This window comes from Dendrobium catenatum, unplaced genomic scaffold (assembly GCF_001605985.2).
Source record: "Dendrobium catenatum unplaced genomic scaffold, ASM160598v2 fragScaff_scaffold_1347, whole genome shotgun sequence".
NCBI lineage: Eukaryota > Viridiplantae > Streptophyta > Magnoliopsida > Asparagales > Orchidaceae > Dendrobium > Dendrobium catenatum.
This window is the reverse complement of record NW_021319809.1, coordinates 519292-540410: the sequence shown is the minus strand read 5'-3', so window position 1 is coordinate 540410 and position 21119 is coordinate 519292. Positions and strand designations below refer to the sequence as shown.

Sequence of the window (21119 nt, the reverse complement as noted above, 5' to 3'; positions counted from 1 at the left end):
TTGTGGGTCATGCACGACGTGCGGTGCAATGGATTTTCTAGCACACGGAGGTGGGAGCAGGAAGTGCAATCAGGCCATTTTCGAGTTTTCAGGTCAACTCAGACACAACCCGATTTTTCAAATGGGCCAGATATTAGAACTTGTATCCACCCCATTTGTTAAAAAAGGTAAACTCAGAACCGGATTTTTCTGGTCGAATTTTTGAGTTGTGTCAATACTTATTTTTACTAAACGATCTCTCCCTCTGTCACTTACAATCTACTTTTGAGTAACATGCTTTGCATTCCCATGAAGGAAGAGCATGATCGAACAAACTAGGAAAGGCCACAAGTTTGTCGGAATTGAAGTTGTTATTAAATTAAATCTAATAATAAATTTAAGAAAATTAATTCTCTTTTTAATAGGATTTATAACATCTAAACAACCAAATAACTCATATTAAATTTGAATTTTTGATGGTTCAAAGAGTTCCAAATTTAACACTATACTTCATTCTTCCCACTTCTCATTGAGAAGGCCACGAATTTGAGCTCAACCTATATATAATTTTATTTCACCAACTCATTTTGTACTTATTTTATACCCTCCATATTTATGGTTGGTGGATCTCATTGCTAATTATCTATCTATGCTTGATTAATACGATAGTTCTATATATCTAATCACAAAAAATCTTAAGTGTATTTGTAATCTTCTTTAGGGTTTTCCTCTTTCACTTTCTTAGCGATTTGATAAATCTTAATGGAGGATTATTTGAACCCAAATTGCTTCAAATCAGAGCAAAGGAAAATGTAAAAAAAAAAAATACCAGCAAATAGAGAAAGTTTGGAATTACACAGTCCACAGATGCTTTAAATGAAATAAAGTGAACAAGTCGTCACACATTGTAAATAATGAGAAATTATTATGTGCAGATATCGGAGAGTGAGAACCGTCCGATTTTCTTTATGTCTATAGTAAAAGTGTAGTTAAAGAACAGATAATGTAGCAGCTGATCTTTGACTTCGCTTTTATTGTAGCACAAAGAAAACGGGACGGTTCTCTCCGTCCGGCGTCCGCACCTAATAATTTGCCATAAATAATACATAAAGTAATCACAGCACTGTAATGTATATAAACTAATGGAGAACTTCACAGAAACAAATTAAAGAATTTCCGATGCCCAAATTCGTAACGAAAACAGCTTCAGAATCAAAACTAATAGTCTGTGCTGAATGAAATTCATTTGTTCAGCTTGTTGGGGTCTTCCTCTTTATCCACATGCTTTTCCTTACCTGCGTTGTCTTTCAGCTCGTCTATTTCATCCTTCAACTCCTCCATCTGTAAATAAATATTGCCTCATGTCATATAATAAAAAATGTATAGTCTGCAATATGAAATCTTTCAATAATGACATATCGCATACCGAAATGATAAACTGAGGTTTTGTTTGGGATGATTTTCTTACTGTTTTATAAAGCAGCTTTTTTGTAGAAGAATTTTATTTTTTGTACTAAAAAACTGCTTTAAGTAGCAGTAAGAAAACCGCCCCAAATGAAGCCTAAATCCATGTAATTAACATGTTGCATTCATGCTAATTTTCTTCAATCCAACTTCATGGTAATAAGTTCTACTTCAATATTTATCACATTTATTAGGTTAATGTGTTTTTCTAAATGTTGATATAAGAAAATGATCAAAATGGTCTCTTGACTTTTCATAGAAGACTAAAATAATCCCCAATTATTTTAAATGACTATTTTGATCCCTCAAATCTTTAAAATGGAATCAAAATGGTCCCATGATGAGAAGATTTTAGCTTCTCTTTAAAGAGTTAAGAGACCAAAATGATCATTTAATATAGTTTGGAACTATTTTGATATTTCATAAAGAGTCAATGGATCATTTTGATTATTTTCTCCATGTTATATTGGTAAGCGTACGGAATAAATGTAACATTATAATTATGATTAGAGATATTACAAAAATAATATAATTAGTGGCTCCAAGCAGAGATTGCTTAAGCTTAACATTGACAATTCATTGAACTTCACAAGTTTGTCAGTTAAAGAGTGCAAGCAATCGCAAGAAATCTTGAACAAACTCTCCTCGTAAGAAGTCGATTTTATTTTATCAAATCCAAACTATGGCAATCTCTTCATCCTCCAATATAATTTTTTTTTTCCTTTCCATTTTAATGAGATAATTTTGGGGAAAAAAAATGTGGGTGATGAGCTTTTGATGGAAATTTGTGTGAAAATGCAAGACAAATTTAAATGATTGAAACATAAAAATATTTAATAAATATAAGACATTACAATTTTATCTTAAGACTAAAAACAATATTTTGATTGTCATTTTGTAATACAAAATAATTATCTTACATATATACCACAAGATTTTTATCTATTTATAATCCAAACATTTAAATTATTATATATTTTTATAATCACATCATACTATATAAATTTTATCAAAAATAATGCATTGAAATGTGTTTTTCACTTTAGATTAATTTATGTTAGTGATATTTTTTATGTAATTTAAATATTAGAGAGTCATATAAATAAATATAAATATAAGAATTTTAAGAAATTTATGGAAATCCCCCTATTACTTTCTTTTAGAAGTACAAGATAAATGATCAAAAGAGAATGTTATTCTACCAAACTTCTTCTTTCTCAAATTATGATTAATTTTTAAAAGAAGAGGAAAGCAATTAGTCGATGCATATACCTTGTGAATGATTTCCTGTGTACGGTGAGCCTCCACTGCTACTTCTTTAGCTACATTTTCAACAAATAGAACAGCTTCTTTTAGCTTCCCATCTTCGGTCATCTCTTCTGCAATATCCAACGAAACCTTCTCAGCAACATTGGCTACTTTCTCTACAATCTCCGCTGCAGTTTCCACCGCATCCACTACGATTTCAACCTCATCTACACATCAAAGACAAAACTCCATTGTTGTCACCAATGTAATAGCTTTGATGAAATCTTATATTGATTTACCTTCTATTCTCAATAGCCTTTTCCAGGACTTGTTCCAGAAGGGCAGTGCTGTTGCCAGCACTGAACCTAAGAGCCACTTTGCCCTGCAAGAATGGGAAATTATAATCAAAAGATCTTTAGTTTGAGAACATGAAATTAATGAAGTTCTGAGATGCTACCAACTGTAGAAAGAAGATTGAGGAAACGGAGATGGCTTGAAGTTGTTGATCTGTATTTTGGTGTGCAGATTTCTGGTGTTGAATGAGCAGATTCTGAGCGTTGGAGCAGGTTGACCATGGCTGATCGAAAGAAGAATATGGCGGCGATAATATGAAGCTAAAGGCCGAAAGAAAGACATGAAGCTCTGGAACTTTGCCTGAACTGGTTCTACTAATGCTGTTGTGTTTATTATGGCTGGCATTTGAGGTTCTGCTAGCTAGCTTTTTAGATGTTCGTTCCTTCAACGAGGATTAATGATTTAGCAGATATGGCTTTTTAGTGCTTTAGGGAAACGTCCCGATAATGTATTGTTTCTTGCGTGGAGGCTTTCAGAGTTTAAAATTTTGGCCGTTACGCTACATCGACGCAAGAAGGGATTGGCGTGAAGATATGAGGGAGGAAGTTTATAGAGCCGTTTAGGATCAATTTTTTATTTTTTTTTATATTTAGTATAAAATAAAATAGTTTTGATATTCAATAAATGATATTTTTATTTTTATTGAATATTATATAAGATGATGATGGCCGGCAATAGGGGTGTAAGTGAGCCGAGCTGGCTCGAACTCGACTCGTTAACGAGCTCGCGAGCCGAGCTTAACGAGCTTCGAGCTCGAGCTCGAGCCTACAATCGAGCTCGTATGATAAACGAGCTTGAGTTCCAGCTCAACCCGACTCGACTCAAAAGCTTATCAAGCTACTCGATATATATATATATATATTATATACCGAGCTTAGCTGATGAGTTTGTGGCCATGCACGGTTGAGAACCCCCCAACCCATGTTCAATTCCTCTCTCATATGGTGCGACTCTTTAAGTTGGGGGAAAATAACTGAGTGGTCCTGCACCTATGGGGTTGGTTGTTGTATGCCCACCGATGAATTAGTTATTTAGTTATGCCGCCATGCACCTCTTTTGAGATGGCAACAGGTAGATACCACTGTTTCAAAATAATAATAATAATAATAATAATATAAAATTCAAGGTAGTTTTTAGATAAATTCAAAGAAATAAATACTTGCTACCGAGTTTTTAGAAGAACTTAAATGAATTATATTCGAGAGTTATTAAATAATAATTATTTGTAGCAAGATTTTAAAAATTGTATTGAACACTAAATCAAAGAACGAGAGAATCAAAAATCGGGAGTCAAATTAAATGATACAATAAATATTTAAATTATTTTAAAATGAATTAAATGATAGAATAATGAAATTTTTATTGTAACAATATTCAAAATCTGGATTCCTTTTTATTGATCATTATGATTCTAAATGTATATTTAATTTAGAATCATGGTTCAAAGTTCTTTAATTTATTTTATTGATATTATGTTCCACAATATTTTAATTAATCTAAATCTAGTTACATTAATCTAAATCTAGTATAATTTATGTTTGTTTAATAATCTGTCATGCCCATTTGATTTATTCAAAATTATCAAACATATATTATGTGTGTATAATACTTTGTCGCTCGGAATTAGTGAAAAAAATATTTATTGATATTTTTAGTTAATTATTAACCTTTGCCGGCGGTTTAAACCGATGCAAGTAGCACCAGTTAAAACCGCTGCAATAGTATATAAAATCCGGTGCAAATTACAGGTTTTGGCAGCGGTTTTGAAATCGCTGCAAAGAAACAATGCGATGATTTTCAGTAGTGTATGTGTGTGTATATATCTGATTGATCTAATTTTAGTTAATCCGCAGGACATCATATCAGTATTTATATATTTTTCGTTTGACTAGTTTGTATCTAGAAAGGGAAAAATAAGATCAAGTTCAGTTTTCACCTCTCCAAGAAAACCTTGTGTGTTCTCCATTTCTCCCTCCCTACATTCAAGAAAGCGATCTTCCTCTTCAAGAAATTCTAATAAATTTGAATTTGATGCTAAAATGATTATGTGCAATCCTTAACATTTTTTTTTTCTCTCTAACAGTTTTTATGATAATACAAGAATTCAAGGACAATAGCCACGATTTTACTGGATATGTGAGCATGGGTCATTGCCATTTAATCATTGCCTATTATTTGGAACACTGTTAAATAATCTACGGAGCTATCTTAATGAAAATATCCAATACCGCAGCAGATGGGTATTAAGTCGTAGAGTTGCACAGGAGAATTTTTTAGAGATCAATAAGAGTGCAAAGAGGAATTATGGTAGAGAGAAAATAAATGATTTTCAACGAGCATAAAAGAAACATTCAAATAGAGGATTGTGAGAAATAAAAAGAGCACAAGAAGGAAGAGAACATTGGGTGTGAAAAGTGATAAATTGGATGGCTCTCATTAAAAAGAACGTAGAAGATGCGGTTCTTATAGTCCATATAACAAGGAATACCCAATGATGGGTAAAGCAACTAAACACCATCTTCAAACCACTAGCCAACACAGCCGACAGACACCGCCGCCTACCGCCATCCAACGGTCAACTAACCTCGCCCTCAAAGCCCATCGTTGCCAGCAACGACCGACCACCGCGAGCTTACCGTCCGTCATTGTCGGCCATCACCCCCGACCACCACCGACCATGGCCAATTGACCGCCCACCAATGGTCATAGTCTAAACATAACCGGCACCACCGATCACCACCACTAGCCACCAACATCATTTTACTATACATTACAATAATTTTACTTCAAACCAAATAAAAATAATAATCTCAAACATTTCATTCACAGACATCCACACAACTTCACTTTATAAATATAGTACATTTCTTTTACTCTAATGTTCTTTTTTCAATAAACCAAACAACCCATTCGTGAAGGGAAGATTCCAAGTAAAAGTTAAAATCTTCATTACAATATACTTACACTATCGGTTTGATCAGTCTGATTATCTCTACGTTTAGTTTGTTTCAACTCTTCTTGTTCCCTGACATGCAAAACTGCACGAAATCCTATACGCCAAGTTGAACATTTCATTACATCAGTCAATGACATAAAATTGCTAAGTATCTTTTATCGCAGACATTCTTCAGCAGCTTCTGAAAAAGTTCTCCAGTTCATCTGAAGCTTTTAGGCTTTGAACTAACTTCGCCATTTTTTCAGCGTCTTGAGAATTTAGATAAGAGATAGACGACGAGAAAGCAGAAAAAGACAAAGAGGATCACATGTAAAACATGGTTAGAACCCTGCCTGAAGATTTTCTTGTCCATCCTCCTAATGCTGTTCTTCACACCCGCCTGAGCTTTGATGAGTGTCATTTGCTGTTTTTTTACAAGCAAAATAGCACATTAGATTCCTTTCAAATTGAAATGACATTATTTCACCAAAAGGAAAGCAAAAAATGGACGGATAGCACAATATGCCATATGGAGGAGTGTTTTTTATGAAAAAGCCGTAGTTATATTTTAAATGTTATATTATTGTCAAGGAGTTAATTATTGATGAAAAATATTAAGAATAAGATTAGTGCTAATACTTCTCAAATTAGATTAGAAGATAATTTAGAAAAAAAAAGGATTTATTTTTGAAAAGAGATGGATAAACTGTTGAAATTGTATGCCAAAAAAGAAATATATATTGACGATCATTTAAAATGGACATATATTTTAGTGCATAGTTCATAAAAGGATTGATTCATGATGGATATGAAGTAGGAAATAAAATACAATGAGAAAAAAATATATCAAACTTCTTAGTAGCATATGATTATACAATGGCAAATATATACTTAAGGAAATGCAAAGGGCACTTCAAGTAATGGAGCTATTAATTCAAAAATATATTTTTATCACTTAAAAGAGGGTGGAAATCCATTTATGAATGTTTAATTTCTAAGCATGAACAAACAATCATAAGATATTATTAATATGGATATGACCATGTAACTTAAATAGTAATTAAAAGATAAAAACTAAAATTTCTATATTGAAATGAGAGTTGACATTAGGTAAAAGATGGGTAATTGTATTAAAAAGAATGATACGAAAGTTTTGAAAGAGTCAAGAAATAGATCATATGTAATTATGAATATTTGATAGTTAAGCGAGGAGATAACGAGAAAATTATAGAGAAAAGAAGTATGCCGTTAACAATCTTTAAAATTAAGAGGATATCAAATGATTGAAGAAAAAAATTATAGCACAAATATTTAAGAATAAAATAGATGTATAGTTTGGGCGTGCATAATGGAAGGTAAAAGATGCTCTAATGAAAAGAATAGCGAATTAATTTGAGAAGATTAGGAAGGACAAATGGCTAGAAAGAACAACATGGAAGAAAGTTGTGCCAAAAGATTTTCATAAAATAAATTTATTGTTTGATGCAAGGGTAAATATGAATGTATGATGAATGAGGATTTGTAGAGCTGACAAAAATAGTTAGCATTAAGTTATTCCATGAAATTAGCCCACCTCCCTACATATCTAGTGCATGAACAGTTGGTTTATAGAGAAGTAAATACATTAATTATTCAAAGGGGTATTTTGATAGTTTTCTAACAGTTCTGTTATATAAAGATGGTTTTGGTAACTTTTAGACCTTGAAAGATATTCAAGAAATGTATGAAACTAGAGGGTCAAAATGAAACTTTGGGCTAGGAAAGCTACTCAAATTTTATTATAAAATTTGTCAATTTAGTCAGGGACATCCGACAAAAATTAAGAGGATCACCTGTATCAATATTTCCCTAATAATGTCCTTTCAAATCTGCTCATAAACGTTTTCTATCTACTTAATACACCATCAATCCCTCCAAACTTTTAGGAACCTCAGGTTATATCCTCATGTCCGGTTTATATTATTAAATGAGCGTAGAATTGGATCAGCAGCAAGCAATATGATTGGCAATCTTAAGGGAATGATAAGCACAAATTTAGATTATGAATGTCTCCCTTGTGATATAAATGGAAGCTTTGAGGAACATCTCATTCAATACCAATATAGTGGAAACTTATAGAAATTGAGAGTTCACTAATAGAACTGACAATTACTTGGAATATTTAAGGATTGCATTTTAACTAATTACCAATTGGCTAATGAAGTCGTTCTGAAACTTTGCCTCTGACTCTATCTCCTGCGCAACCTGCATTGTCAATTGCAAGAAAAGACTTTTACCATTGGAAAACAAATAAGATTATTCCAAAAATGAAAGAAGACTACCAAAGGAGATGATCAAATTCAAAGAGCACTCAAACGAAGAACTTGAAAAGTGACCTGAAAACAGAGGTTAATAGTTGTTGCCATTAATTAACTAACAGAAACACGGACTCGTATACTTTTCTATGTCAAAACGTCAGGAAGTAGGCTACATGCATTAGATCATAGGACTCAATGGTTATTCTTTAAAACACAAGAATAACATCAGTCAAAGACGAGCATGAAGGTGCAACGTTTTATGATTGAGCTATACAATATCAGTAAGTACTAGAAATTTTCAACCGGAACGCCATTGATTGCATGGCTTTATAACTTGTATAGTAACTGGAGCAAGTTAAGCCATGTGTGAACAGAATAATGTTAAACTTTGGACTAAATTAGTGAAATTACCATATTGTCCTTTGCCGCATTTATGAGTAACCAAAACTTTTTTTTCTTTTTTGGGTAAGTTCACCCAATTCGGCACATACTTTGGTAATTTTTTTGTCATGTATAGCAATACTCATGTTACAATTATCATGCAGTAATATGAGCATCCTGGATTCCAGACAAGCATTCGAAATAATACATTTATGCAATAGGACATATTCTAGGTCTGCTATATATGGTAATTAATTGCACGATATAGGTGCATTTATTTGTTAAAATGACTGCAAACTCATACAACAACAGATCAGAACAAAACCTACCAGATAGCTTATGTATACAGCACATATTATCTTCCTAAATTAAATAAATCTGTCTTCATCTCCAAGCTCTAAACGTTAACATCATGTCCTCCAAAGCATGGCTATAGTAGAGAAAAAAGGCATCCACTTACAAAGTGTAACTAATGAAATACAATGTTAATTGAGGGCCCAAGATAATTTATTTCACTTGTCAAACCTTATTACACAAATTTGTTTCTAATTTATCTATAAAGAAAAAACTCTGAATCCGACATAGATGTTTCATTTTAAAGTCATTTCTCTTTAACTTCAAGTAGACCTACATCATAATTGATGGTCAGCACCGATAGTACACTTGATAAGCCTTTTTTTTTTCCGCCTGGCTGAGAAGTTATGAAATAAACTTTCAATCTAGCAGTCTCTCAAAGAGATTTGGTACATCCTTATTTGCAAATGAAAATTGAGTTTCCTTTCTTTGATTTGCAACTTATGTTTGTTTGAACGATAAACAGGCCTCCCAATCCTATTTTCAATGAAAGTTTATTTTCACTTGAAATCTATTGCCTCAACTACCTGATTGGAAGTGCAATGCATATAAAAAGTATCTTACTCAATTATGCCTTTTGGCCTCTGCTATGCTTTCATTTCAATTTTAGTTAGGCTTAACTATATCTTACGAGTGTACTAAAATTAATGAGACTTGTGGGCATGCAACTAAGATCTCCATGTAAGAAGGTTAAAACAAGCTTAGTCAAGCTAAAAAGTTCAAACAATTCGCCACCTATTCACCCAAGGCTACACAATATGATAACCACTACAATGGTGATGGAATCCTAAATCAAATGTCAAAGTACTGACCTAAGAATTGAATAAACGATATGTTCCACTACAAATGTTGGTTCACTACAACCAAACTTGTTGCATGTTGATGCAGTCCGATGATGACATATTGCTCAACCTCACCAAATTTACATTCCGATGGCTTGAAATCTTCATGGAGATGAAGAGGAAGCCATGAGAAGATTTGAGCTGTTATGAATGGAGAGGGAAATTGTTGAGTTAGCCAAGAAACCTTGGATGAGAACCTTGGCATGCTTTGGAGGGGGGAGGCGCTTCAAGTGGCTTAAGAGTGGGGAATAAAAAGAAAGAGAGAGGAAGGAGAATGCAAAGAGCTAGCTCGAGGCTAGGGATGTGAAAAGAAGAGGATGTGATGCATGAGATCTGTCTTAGGAAGGCATTAGGAGTGGGAGAATGAGGCCATGGCAAGGTCGGCCAAGGAGAGGAAAGGGAGAGGGAAGAGGGGAATAGAATAAGGTGGAAAGAGTTGTTTAAACCATTGAAAAATCATCAAATCATTACAATACATGGCTCTCCTTATATGGAAGGAAGCTCAAAACCCTGAAGCTAAGATAAGACTAATAGCCATAATGTTAATACAATGCAAAATGATCATAACAATTAATTTTGAACCAGGAGTAAACCAACTCCATTACTCTCCTAGACTGCAAAAATTCCTCTTGAAGAGTTGAATGCAAGGGCCATAGAGGAGGTGACTCTAGCATAGACTAGTATATCAAATGAAGACAATGAAAAAATCCTCTAAGCAATAATACATGAGGCATCAGCTCAAGAGCCAAAGAGCTTAGAGCAAATCAACAGGCTTGGGCTTAGGCTGTTTGTCAAATGACCATTTCTAAGATGGCATCCAAGCAAAAAAATTAGGAGGCTTGATGTGACAAAATAATAGCGTCAAAAAAAAAAACGACATTCCTTTCTTAAAACATAGACAAACATAAACAAGATAACAATAATATTAAAACAAAGGTACACTACAACTTATAAAAACTTAAGAAGAATGACACAATGGAAGGGTAACTTGTAGAGAGAAGAACTAGGTAGAAGACTTAGAAGAAGAAGTAGGGAAGAAGAATCTCTCAAGCTTTGGAAGAAAACCCTCAGATTTTTAGAGACAAATATCCACTTCAACCACCTCCCAACAGTAGCCAACATTTCATTTAAATAAGGGAAAAGGGCTCAAAAACACCCAAAGCAACCGCCCCATTTAGCCAACCAGAACAGAGGAAAACCCCAAAAGAAAAAGCACGGCAGAACCACAAACCGAGCAGCCATGCCCCCTCAAAAGACCAGTCAGAATTGAAACAGCCAAGAGCCGAACAGACACCAAGAAAGGAGCACAGCAGCTCAGGAACCAAGCAGCCAATTGCTCAAAAAAAATAGCCCGAATCAGCCACAACTCTTCAAACACCAAACAACCAAAGAGTCATGGGCTAAGCCCATTTAGCTAATTTCAGTACAACATTAAATACCCAAGGAAATTTTTTTTTTCTAAATCAAGGCTTGTGCTCAAGATTATACCAAAGTTTGGGGGGCATAATAATCTCAATATAACCAATGAGAAGTGGCAACTTTCAAGACAACACAAACTCCAAAGTGGAGAATATCCAAGGTAGGAAGAAATTTGAAAGGTGCTGTTAGGGTGTTATTTACTAGATCTTAAGTTTTGGAGGTGGTGATGGTGTAGGTTGGTATAAGATTGGTGATGGATTTGGTAGAGTAATATTGATTTGCAATTTGGGAAGGTTTAAAAGGAGGTGGAGTTGGAGAAGCTAATAAGTTAGCTAAGGATTAGTATTCTGATGGTTTGGATATGATTTTGGAGGGTGTGAATGAAGAAAAACTCCATCAATTTGGATAGAACAAGAAGAAACTATTATGTTTGGGAATTCTAAATGAAGAAGGAAATTTCTCTAAATTCTCACACAAAAGCCGCAACTTTATAAGGGTATCATGAGGCTATATGATAATTTCTTTGTCATGTATAGCAGACAACATCAATAACATATATAACAAAAAATTACCATTTTTAGGATCTCTATAAGAGTGTAGCTGTGGGATGATTTGGGGGAAAAGCAACTTATCACTCAATAGGCCCAAATCAACCTATCTTAGTGGTGATAGACTAATTGCATTGTCTCTAAAGGAAATGTGTAGTCATCTTTTCACTTATGTGACTTCATGGTGAACTTTTTTCTATTCTTTTTGGTTCAAAGAGTCTTACTAAGATCTTAATCTCAGGATGAAGAACATTCACAAATCTAGATGTCACTACCCATCTTTCCTCTTAAAGATCACATCTGAAAATTTTGATTCTTAAATCAACTTAAGCATTCATTAAAGTACAATTATATTGTCTCAAACTTATCAGTTGTTCAACGGTTCTAAACTTATTAAATATAGGTCAGTTTTATATCTCTGGATAACTTTCATATCAACCTAAGTTCTGATAATGGGTTTAACCAAATTATCTGTCATAATAGACTGTAAATCAAAAACCTCTTAGTAGCACAAACCAATTTACCATTAGCCGACTTAACACACTCTTGATCATTCATAGAATATTAATCAATGAGATATTCGAGTTTAGATAACCACAATATATACATATTTGGATCATATAAATCATCCAAAGGTTGGGACATCAACCTTGACTTTTTTAACATTTTAGATTCCCCATGCGTTGATCACAATGAACCTCAAGATCTCTTTAATGATGCCTATAGTGTCAGTCATCATGAATATCACTAGAATAATAATCTTAATGAAGATCATAGAATGTTTTTATTATATTTATGTTCTCTTGGATCACTAAGATCACAATGATCTCTAGGATCAACATGGTTTCTAAGATTCTTAGTCAACTCAATCGAGAATGATGAACATCTATGCCATCCTAAGGCCATTCCCAACAACTAAAGCTCTAAGAGGGGTACCATGATTCTTATGTTGAAATGTCCTAAGTGGTGCATCATCAGGAACTATGCATATCACAAGATTTTTCAATTATTAAGTGCTCAAGTTTTAGTGGAAAAGTTGTCTTATTGTAGAGCACAATCCAACTTCAATCTTGATAGTGTCTTCAGAAAACATCAAGTAGATATCTTCAAGAAGTGCCAACAATCTTGAATGAACAAAGCTATTTGGCCTTTACTACACTCTTTCTATTTTTCTTTTTTCTCTATTTTTTCTCTTTTTAGAAAAGGCAATCTCCCAATATAATTGAATACAAAAGGGAGAAAGAAAGGCATGACTTAGTTTGCAAGTGAGTACTGGGGTATGATTCTTCTTGTAGCTACTCCAATCCCAAATTTAGGCAGGGAATGAAATGAAATTGTAAAAAAACTATAGAAAATAGGAAGAAAACACTTAAAATAAGCAAGTTATTGATGTAGAACCCTTAAGATAAGTTTGTCAAATCCTCACCGCAAGAAAACCAGTCAGTCAAAACAAGGGCTGCAGGAATTCTTATGGAATTCATCATAATTTCAATAATACAAATCAATAGTGAAAGACCATACAAATAAGGTCCTATTTATAAAAAAAAAATAAAACCTAATTAAGGATGAAAACACCCAATTCTTCTTAAATTTCAAAATAATTTTATTTAGAAAAATAACTAAAATTTGGCCATAAATGAAAATGAGCCACAAAGACATGAAACACGGTCCAATTTAACTTATTTGTTGCAAGATTTTACTCCTTTGCGTTGGCCTATAAAAAACTTAGTCCAGCTCAATCAATTGGTTGATGACATATATTTCTTGTATTTTCAATTTTGCATCAAAAGAAGGTAAGTTTTTCCTTTGATTGGTGACCATCGAAATTGTGAATTTTTAATTTCATGTGAGTTTCACACATTGCACCATTTAATTGCATTAGGAATTCTAGCCCCTACGATGTGTTACATCAATCTAGCACTAAAGTATAAGGTTTTGTCAAAATGTCACCTAAGGCGAGGCTCAATATTATGGTAACTTAACAAATCATCAAACGGCGTGATTTTTACTTTATAAAATCAATTTGTTAAATTACTAAACAAATTAGTGAAGATATCAATCAAGTTAAAAAGTGAATTGAAAATTTAAAAACCAATCAAGTCCATGCACATGAACCTTTAGTTGAATTAGATCATCATGATGAACTCATTCACTTGAATGTTGACATAATTAGGGAAAAAGAACAAGCTAATAGTATGAATTTGACATTATCTATGGCTAAGTTTATATACAATTCATCTATCAATTGATCTACTAGCATAAGCCCAACAAGAACAACAACAAGCCTTTATCGCAATGTAGGGTCGGCTAGATGAATCTTTTTTCTTCATTGTGTCCTCTTACAAGTCAAATTCTCATTTAAATTTAATTAAAAAGATATCATTTTTAATTCTTTCTAACCAAGTCTTTTTTGGTTTACCTCCATCTTTTTTAAGACGGGCTAGAACTAACACATATACTCTCCTAATAGGTTCATCAAAATGTCGAGATATCTAAGGCAACTCTCTCTAATCTTATCTGTCATTAAAGCTACTCCAAACTTTCACGTATACGCTCGTTTCATATTTGCAATACTTAATTTCATAATTCTCTTTTAATGGCTAACATTTTGAGCCATAAAGCATTGCAGGTTTCATCACCACTTTATAAAATTTTCCCTAGTGTAAGGAGTACTTTTTTATAATACAACAAGTTCAGTGCATTCCTCCACTTCAGCCATCCAACTTGAATTCAACTAATAATATCTCCATCTATTTCACCATCACTTTGAACACCCGAGATATCTATAATGTGCACTCTTTTTAATGACTTAATCACTCAATGTCACAATCCCACCATTAGATCTATTACTATTAAAATTACACTTCATGTATTCGATTTTAGATCTACTCAAATGAAAATTGGTAGACTCTACAGTTATCCTCCATAATTCAAGTTTTTCATCAACTCCCTCTCTAATCTTAATAACAAGAAGAATATCATTAGCAAAAAAGTATACACCTAGATACATCCTCTAGCAAATATCTAGTAAGAACATTCATGACAAAAGCATAAAAACATGTGCCTAAAGATGATCCTTGATGTAATCCAACTAAAATAAGAAAATACTTGGTCAAACCACATTATGTTTGAACACTCGAATATAAGCATTATTAACTTTTTTAGAACTCTCCAGAAAACTTCTCATGGAATTTTTTCTTTTTTTTTTCTAAATCCATAAATATCTTATGTAAATCCTCCTTACACTCCCTCACTCCATCAAACCTCTCAGCAAATGTATACCTTCCATAGTCCTACCTAGCATGAATCCAAACTGATTGAGAAACATTAGTATCATGTCGTAATATATGCTCAATTACTCTCTCCCATAATTCTGGGTATGGAAAATTAACTTAATTCCTCTATAAATCACACTCTCTTGTGGATCACCTTTTTTTCTTAAAACTAGAAATCAACACACTTTTTTCTCAACTCATTTGACATTTTTTAAGCTTCAAAATAATATTAAAGAGATTAGTAAGCCAATATATTCCTTGATCTCCTAAGCATATTCATACTTCTATTTGAATATCCTCAAGTTTTACTGCTTTTTCACACTTCATTTTCTTTAAAATCTCCAAATTCAATTTAACAAATAAGACGATAAAAAAATTCGCATTTCATTAAGAATGCTAAGATTACTAAAATCAATTGTATTCTCACAACATTCATTGAAAAATTTATCAATATAACTCATCCAACTATGTTGAATATTCTTCTTCAATTTTTTTTTTTAATCTTCATCCTTAATGCGCTTCACTTAAACTAAATTCATACTATTCTTATCTATTTGCAAAACTAACTTATATATACATCTTCTACCCTCTTTTGTATTTAATCTTATATAAATTATTAGAAGTTAATTTTTTTGCATTACGTATTGTTTTTTAAACTTCCTATGGACTTCTCTATATCTTTCCTAATTTTCCAAGCTTTTACATCTAAATCAATTTTGATTAGACACTTTTTAATATTCATCCTAATGCACTTCATTTAAACTAAATCCATACTTTTCTTATCTTTTTGCTTGGCTAGCTTATACATACATCTTTCGCCCTCTTTTACATAAAATCTATTATATAAATAACTAGAAGCTAATTTTTTTGCATCACATATCTTGCTTTCTTAGACTCCCTAGAGGACCCTCTATATCTTTCCTAATTTTTCAAGCTTTTACATATAAATCAATTCTTATAACAAAGCTTCTTATTTTTTATCTTTCCTTGCACAAATTGATTCCAACACCAACTATTTTTACTGTTGTGAGCTTTTTCTTTTAATTCCTCAAGTATATACTTTATAATATTCTTAGTCTCACTAACTATTTTTTTCCCACTAATTTTAGCGTCCTCATGAAGAACTCAAATTTTAATATCTTGAATCTTACTCACAACAATATTTTTATTAGCATTCTTTAAATATCCTCAAATAAACCTAGGGCAATATTTTAATTTTTTTTTATTTTCCACCCCTTCATCTAGTAGCATAAGGCCATTTGAAATAATTACATTGCTTTGACTTATCAAATTTATAGATCTTATTTAACTTTTTATTGAGTCTAGGCCTGTGAATTTGCACAAGCATTCGTGCAACATATACAAGACTTACATGAAAATATATTCTAAAAAGATAACTAATTATGATATAAATAAATCTATTGTTGATGTGAACATGAGTAAGTGACATCGTAATCTCAAAAGGCTTTCTAAAGGAGCTTTTAAGAAATTAAATAACAGAAAAAATAGGGACATTTAAAAGCATGCATTACATTTGGGTAAACACTTACAAATTATAAATTTGAAAAATTTATGCCATTAGTTCAATTTTCAATGTCATTGATTTGACTAAATTTCATGAACTTGCAACTAAGCCTTGGATTTTCTCTTTTTCCATCACCTCATTGTTACTTTGCATCCAACACTTTATCAAATGGTCCTACATTTCTTTTTCCTGAAGCTATTGGATGACAACTAATAATGAATTCTAGAGATTTCTTATGCACGAATGTGATAGACTTATTTGTGATGAATAAATGTACAACATTTATATATTGGTGCAATTTGATTATCAAATGTTAAATTTGTCAAAGCTGAATTTGTCCAAGGTGGACAAATTTGAAGGAGATATACAAGTTTACCCTTGTTGGATATGTCAATCAAATAAGTTGAGTAAAGTTTTCATTTAGTTATATTATTTTGTAATTTCATTTAATAAATTTATTTTAATATATTTGTTTGAACATGAATGCAATGATGCGCCTATAAGAAGAACATGTTTTTCTGCATTTATGACATCCCTAATTGGGTTCACCTCAATTTTAGTTTAGCTAAAGTGGACATACTGATATTGATTTTAGTGGTCTTATGAATAATTAGTAATTGGATTTATTTATTTTCGAAGCTACTCAATTTGGTTCTTTCAACGTGGTTCAGTTTTAATTACAATTTGATTCAATTGATTTGGGCAAGATTACATCATTAAGGTTCATATAGTAGCAGTAGCAAATGCCCCATTCCTATAGCCATATGACTCCTAAGACAGGGGGTCCTTAATGGTTCTTACAGGTGCAGTTCATCCATTTGTTACCAATAGTTAGATGCTCCTAGTGGGTTTATTTATTCTACCATTCCTATCTAGAGCATTTATTTTGTGGATTAGTTATTGGAGTTGACCGAGGTTTGTGATTATGTTTCATGTTTTATCCAAATTCTTAAGCTAGTTGAATTTATGAAGAAGTTGGCCTATTGAAATAAGATCTTTATGAAAATTATATACCCGAGGCATGTATTAGAAGATTTCTACATTCATAAAATTTTTAGTTTCTTTAATCTTGTGTGAGCTACAAGGTTTAGTTCTTGTAGTATAGATAAGCTTTAATTGCAATTTGATTTATATATGTTGGAATGATTTGGTTATTTGTAGGATGCGATTCTACTTCATTTGGCGAAATTATGGAGTTGTGGTTCGTGTATTTGTTTGTAGCAACCATCAAGTTCCTATATGTACTCCTAAAGCAAGTAAGTTCGTGAATTTTGAAGTTATATTTGAATAGCTAGGAGTCTACTAGTGAAGGTTAATCGTTCCAGCATTCTAGAGAATATTTTGTGAGTTTGCTATTGGAATTAAAGGAGGCATGCTGTTGTGTTTTGTGATTCTATTTCATGCCTTATCCATGTGCTTAATCCAATTGAATTTATGGAGAAGTTAACCTGTTGGAATAAGATGTTATAAATATTATATATCAGAGACATAATTAGAATACTTTTAACTATATAAATTTTCTAATTTCTTCAATCTAATGTGTGCTCGAGTGGATGTTGATTCCTTTGAATATGGTGTACGAAAGAATGCTAATTTTTTTGGTAAATAATCTTCTTGTATTAGCATGAGGCCTATATTTTCTGTGTTTGGTGATCTCTTACCTTGTTCTATTTTCTTCTACATAATTTGATATTGGTATTCAAAGCTCAATTGATTTTAGCCAATTTCGCTCCAACTGATTTTCAAATTTTAGTGTTAATTCCAATTGCGAATCTCAAATCCAATTTATGTGTTTCACACATTGTGTCATTCAATTGTATTAGGAATCATAGACCCAAAGATGTCATGCATTACTAATCATTCTCAAGCGCTGTTTTCCTTGATTAATGCTCCTTAGCCAGTGAGAGAGATGGTACCAACAGTCCACTTTTCATCCCAAAGTGCAGGAGTTGTCCCATAACAGAGACAATCAGGAAACAGGTGAAAATACAAGAAAAATGACTATATCTTCTATACTGATTATCCATTGCAATATAAGTTTATATTCAGAGTTATCCCAGTTTAATCATCCTTTCCATAATAAAGTTTCAGAATCCAATTAGAGTGATAACCTTAGGTCTATATCCTTTCCTTGACATGTGCCGGAAACAATAATTTCCAATAAAACCAAAGCATGAACCTCACAAATCAGATGTCTTTCCAATGCAGCAATACTGATTAACCCACAAACAATAATACATGATCACTTAGAAGAATTCTCCTTTTCCCTTTTTTTCCCTTTTAGTATTGCTTCTGCGTCAAAAAATTTCGATTACAGAAACAGAAAAGATCACTAGCATAAATCATACTGGCTACTTCTAATTCCCTCAGCAAATTTTGATTTCCACCACTTATTTTAATCTTTTGCAAGTGAAATTACATCAAACACCAAATGATAATTTCGGAAAAAGCGAAAAGAAGTAAACTAAAAAAACAAGGATTCGGAACTAACTCCTTTCAGCTGCCTAATCTTGCTATGGATGCCCGCGATCTGCTCGTCCAAATCCTCGTGCATCGGATCGATCCGCAATTGGATCTCATCCGAGCCCACCGACGATCTCGCCGTAAGCCCTTCCCTGCCACCATGAAAAGGGCTCAAAATCAAAAGACTAATAGAACGTTGATTACTAAATACACGAAGGAAGAGGGGACAAACCTTGATCTTAGAGGACCAGAGCCATAGTAAGGATTCGCCATGGTAAAACGAAGACGAACAAACACGAAGACCGTCCTTATCCCAAAAGGGTTCTTCGAAATGTAACTACAGTGAGCCTAGGGCCTGTCTGGACTCCGGATTTACACCGGATTTGAGTTAAATCCTGTCAAATGCCAAAAAAACACAAAATTAAATCGCACGGCAAGTCTAAACTCAACTTCACGGTGCTTTCGCCATTTTTACCCTAAATACCGGATTTCGTAAATCCGACTTTCTTAGCGGATTTCGTAAATCCGACAGAAGAAGCGCGGGAAAGCGGAGATAAATCGTTACCTTCGCCGCGAGCTCCCGGCGCGACTTCCGATCCGACAGGAACAACGTCCTCGTCGGAGAATGTGGAGAGACTCTTTCAGAACTCTACCTCACGCGAAGCAGAACAGCTACGAATAAATGCATAAAAGGAAAAGCAAACCCAGACAGGCAATGGCAAGTGACTCGTTCGAAGCTCTACCCCACGCGAACCAGTACCTCACGCGCGAAACCGCAAGGAAGGAACCGAAGAGGAAAACCAACCCGCCTAAGGGGTGTCAATTCGGGTCAACCCGTCGGGTTCGGGTCGAACCCGACCCGACCCGTATATAAACGGGTCAACCCGAACCCGACCCGTTTTTATAAATGGGTCAAACATTCCAACCCGGACCCGACCCGAGCGGGTCACGGGTTGACCCGACACGACCCGTGACCCGGTTTTTTCACTCGCGGCTGCGAGGCAACGGCGGCAGCGCGGTAGCGGCGACGTCGCGGGCGCGGCAGCGGCGGCAGCGGCCGGCACTTCGACAGCGAGCTATCATACATCTGGCAGCAACGGCAATTTGAAGAACCCACAGTGGACTACTGTACACAAAGCAAAAGCGAGCAAGCAGCGACACGCTGCAGCGATCCCTTACTTGCTAATCAAACAATACATCCAGCCTGTTAAAAAATAAGAGGAAGTTGCAAACCAAAAAAACCATAACACCACCAACCAACAAAGTAGAGATAGTCACCAAACAGCAGTACGGAGATGTATAAATTGTTGATCATGTCATACAGCAATGAGGATTACTGATTAACATGTGTCAGTTGTACACGCTTTCCACTTACCGTAGATACTGCGTCTTAGTCTTTGTGCCGGATAAGTGCTGTACCCTCACCCTGTCGGGCTACGCTAATCTTACACAAACTGCCACTGGCAAATTTGTAGTCATAACACATCACCGTAAGCAAGGAATTGGTGTTTATACTCTGTTGCCAAATAAAATTAAGTGAGGTTGTGACATTGACGTAAAGCCATCAAAATTTGAAATTCAAAGACTGTTACTGAGGCATGATCGACCGAAATGAATTCGTGAAAAGGTAGACGGTGATCATCTCTTGGCATGAACTCACTTATGCTATGGACTCTCCACAAGTTGTCTTGTTTTTATTATTAAACAGTTTAATCCCCTTTGGGGTTTAAAAAAAAAAACACGCTTTTTGTTACCGTCCATGACACACTTCACTCAACAATTTTGGACTGATTCTCATCCCAATTTAGTCTATTGTTTATTCCTTTATTCATAAACCCAAAAACAGCCAAACCCCAAAATCTTAATGACAAAAAGTTATTATGATGATGTTACGGCTTGGGTTTGTGAGCCTTAAATTATACTCCTCTTATGCCAACTTGATATCAACCAACCTTATTCTTTTTAAATATAAAATCATGACCGTACAAACCATTTAATTTCCAATCTTAACGTAAAGTATGTATCTTTGGCCCAA

At 33.7% G+C, this 21119-nt stretch overlaps 2 protein-coding genes across 2 annotated transcripts; both read right to left on the bottom strand.

The window, feature by feature from the left end:
- Positions 1-1221: 1221 nt before the first annotated feature.
- Positions 1222-3390, bottom strand: LOC110097074. Its single transcript, XM_020823297.2, has 4 exons — positions 3149-3390; positions 2991-3073; positions 2716-2918; positions 1222-1320 (listed from the first exon to the last, which is right to left on the bottom strand). Exons 1-4 carry the CDS (start codon positions 3388-3390, stop codon positions 1222-1224), a joined length of 627 nt encoding a protein of 208 aa, XP_020678956.1.
- A 2452-nt stretch (positions 3391-5842) lies between these two features.
- On the bottom strand, positions 5843-19848 carry LOC110097067 (bet1-like protein At4g14600). Its single transcript, XM_020823291.2, has 5 exons — positions 19650-19848; positions 19317-19479; positions 19113-19236; positions 8168-8224; positions 5843-6404 (listed from the first exon to the last, which is right to left on the bottom strand). Exons 2-5 carry the CDS (start codon positions 19355-19357, stop codon positions 6243-6245), a joined length of 384 nt encoding a protein of 127 aa, XP_020678950.1. The 5' UTR covers positions 19358-19479; positions 19650-19848; the 3' UTR covers positions 5843-6242.
- Positions 19849-21119: the final 1271 nt, after the last annotated feature.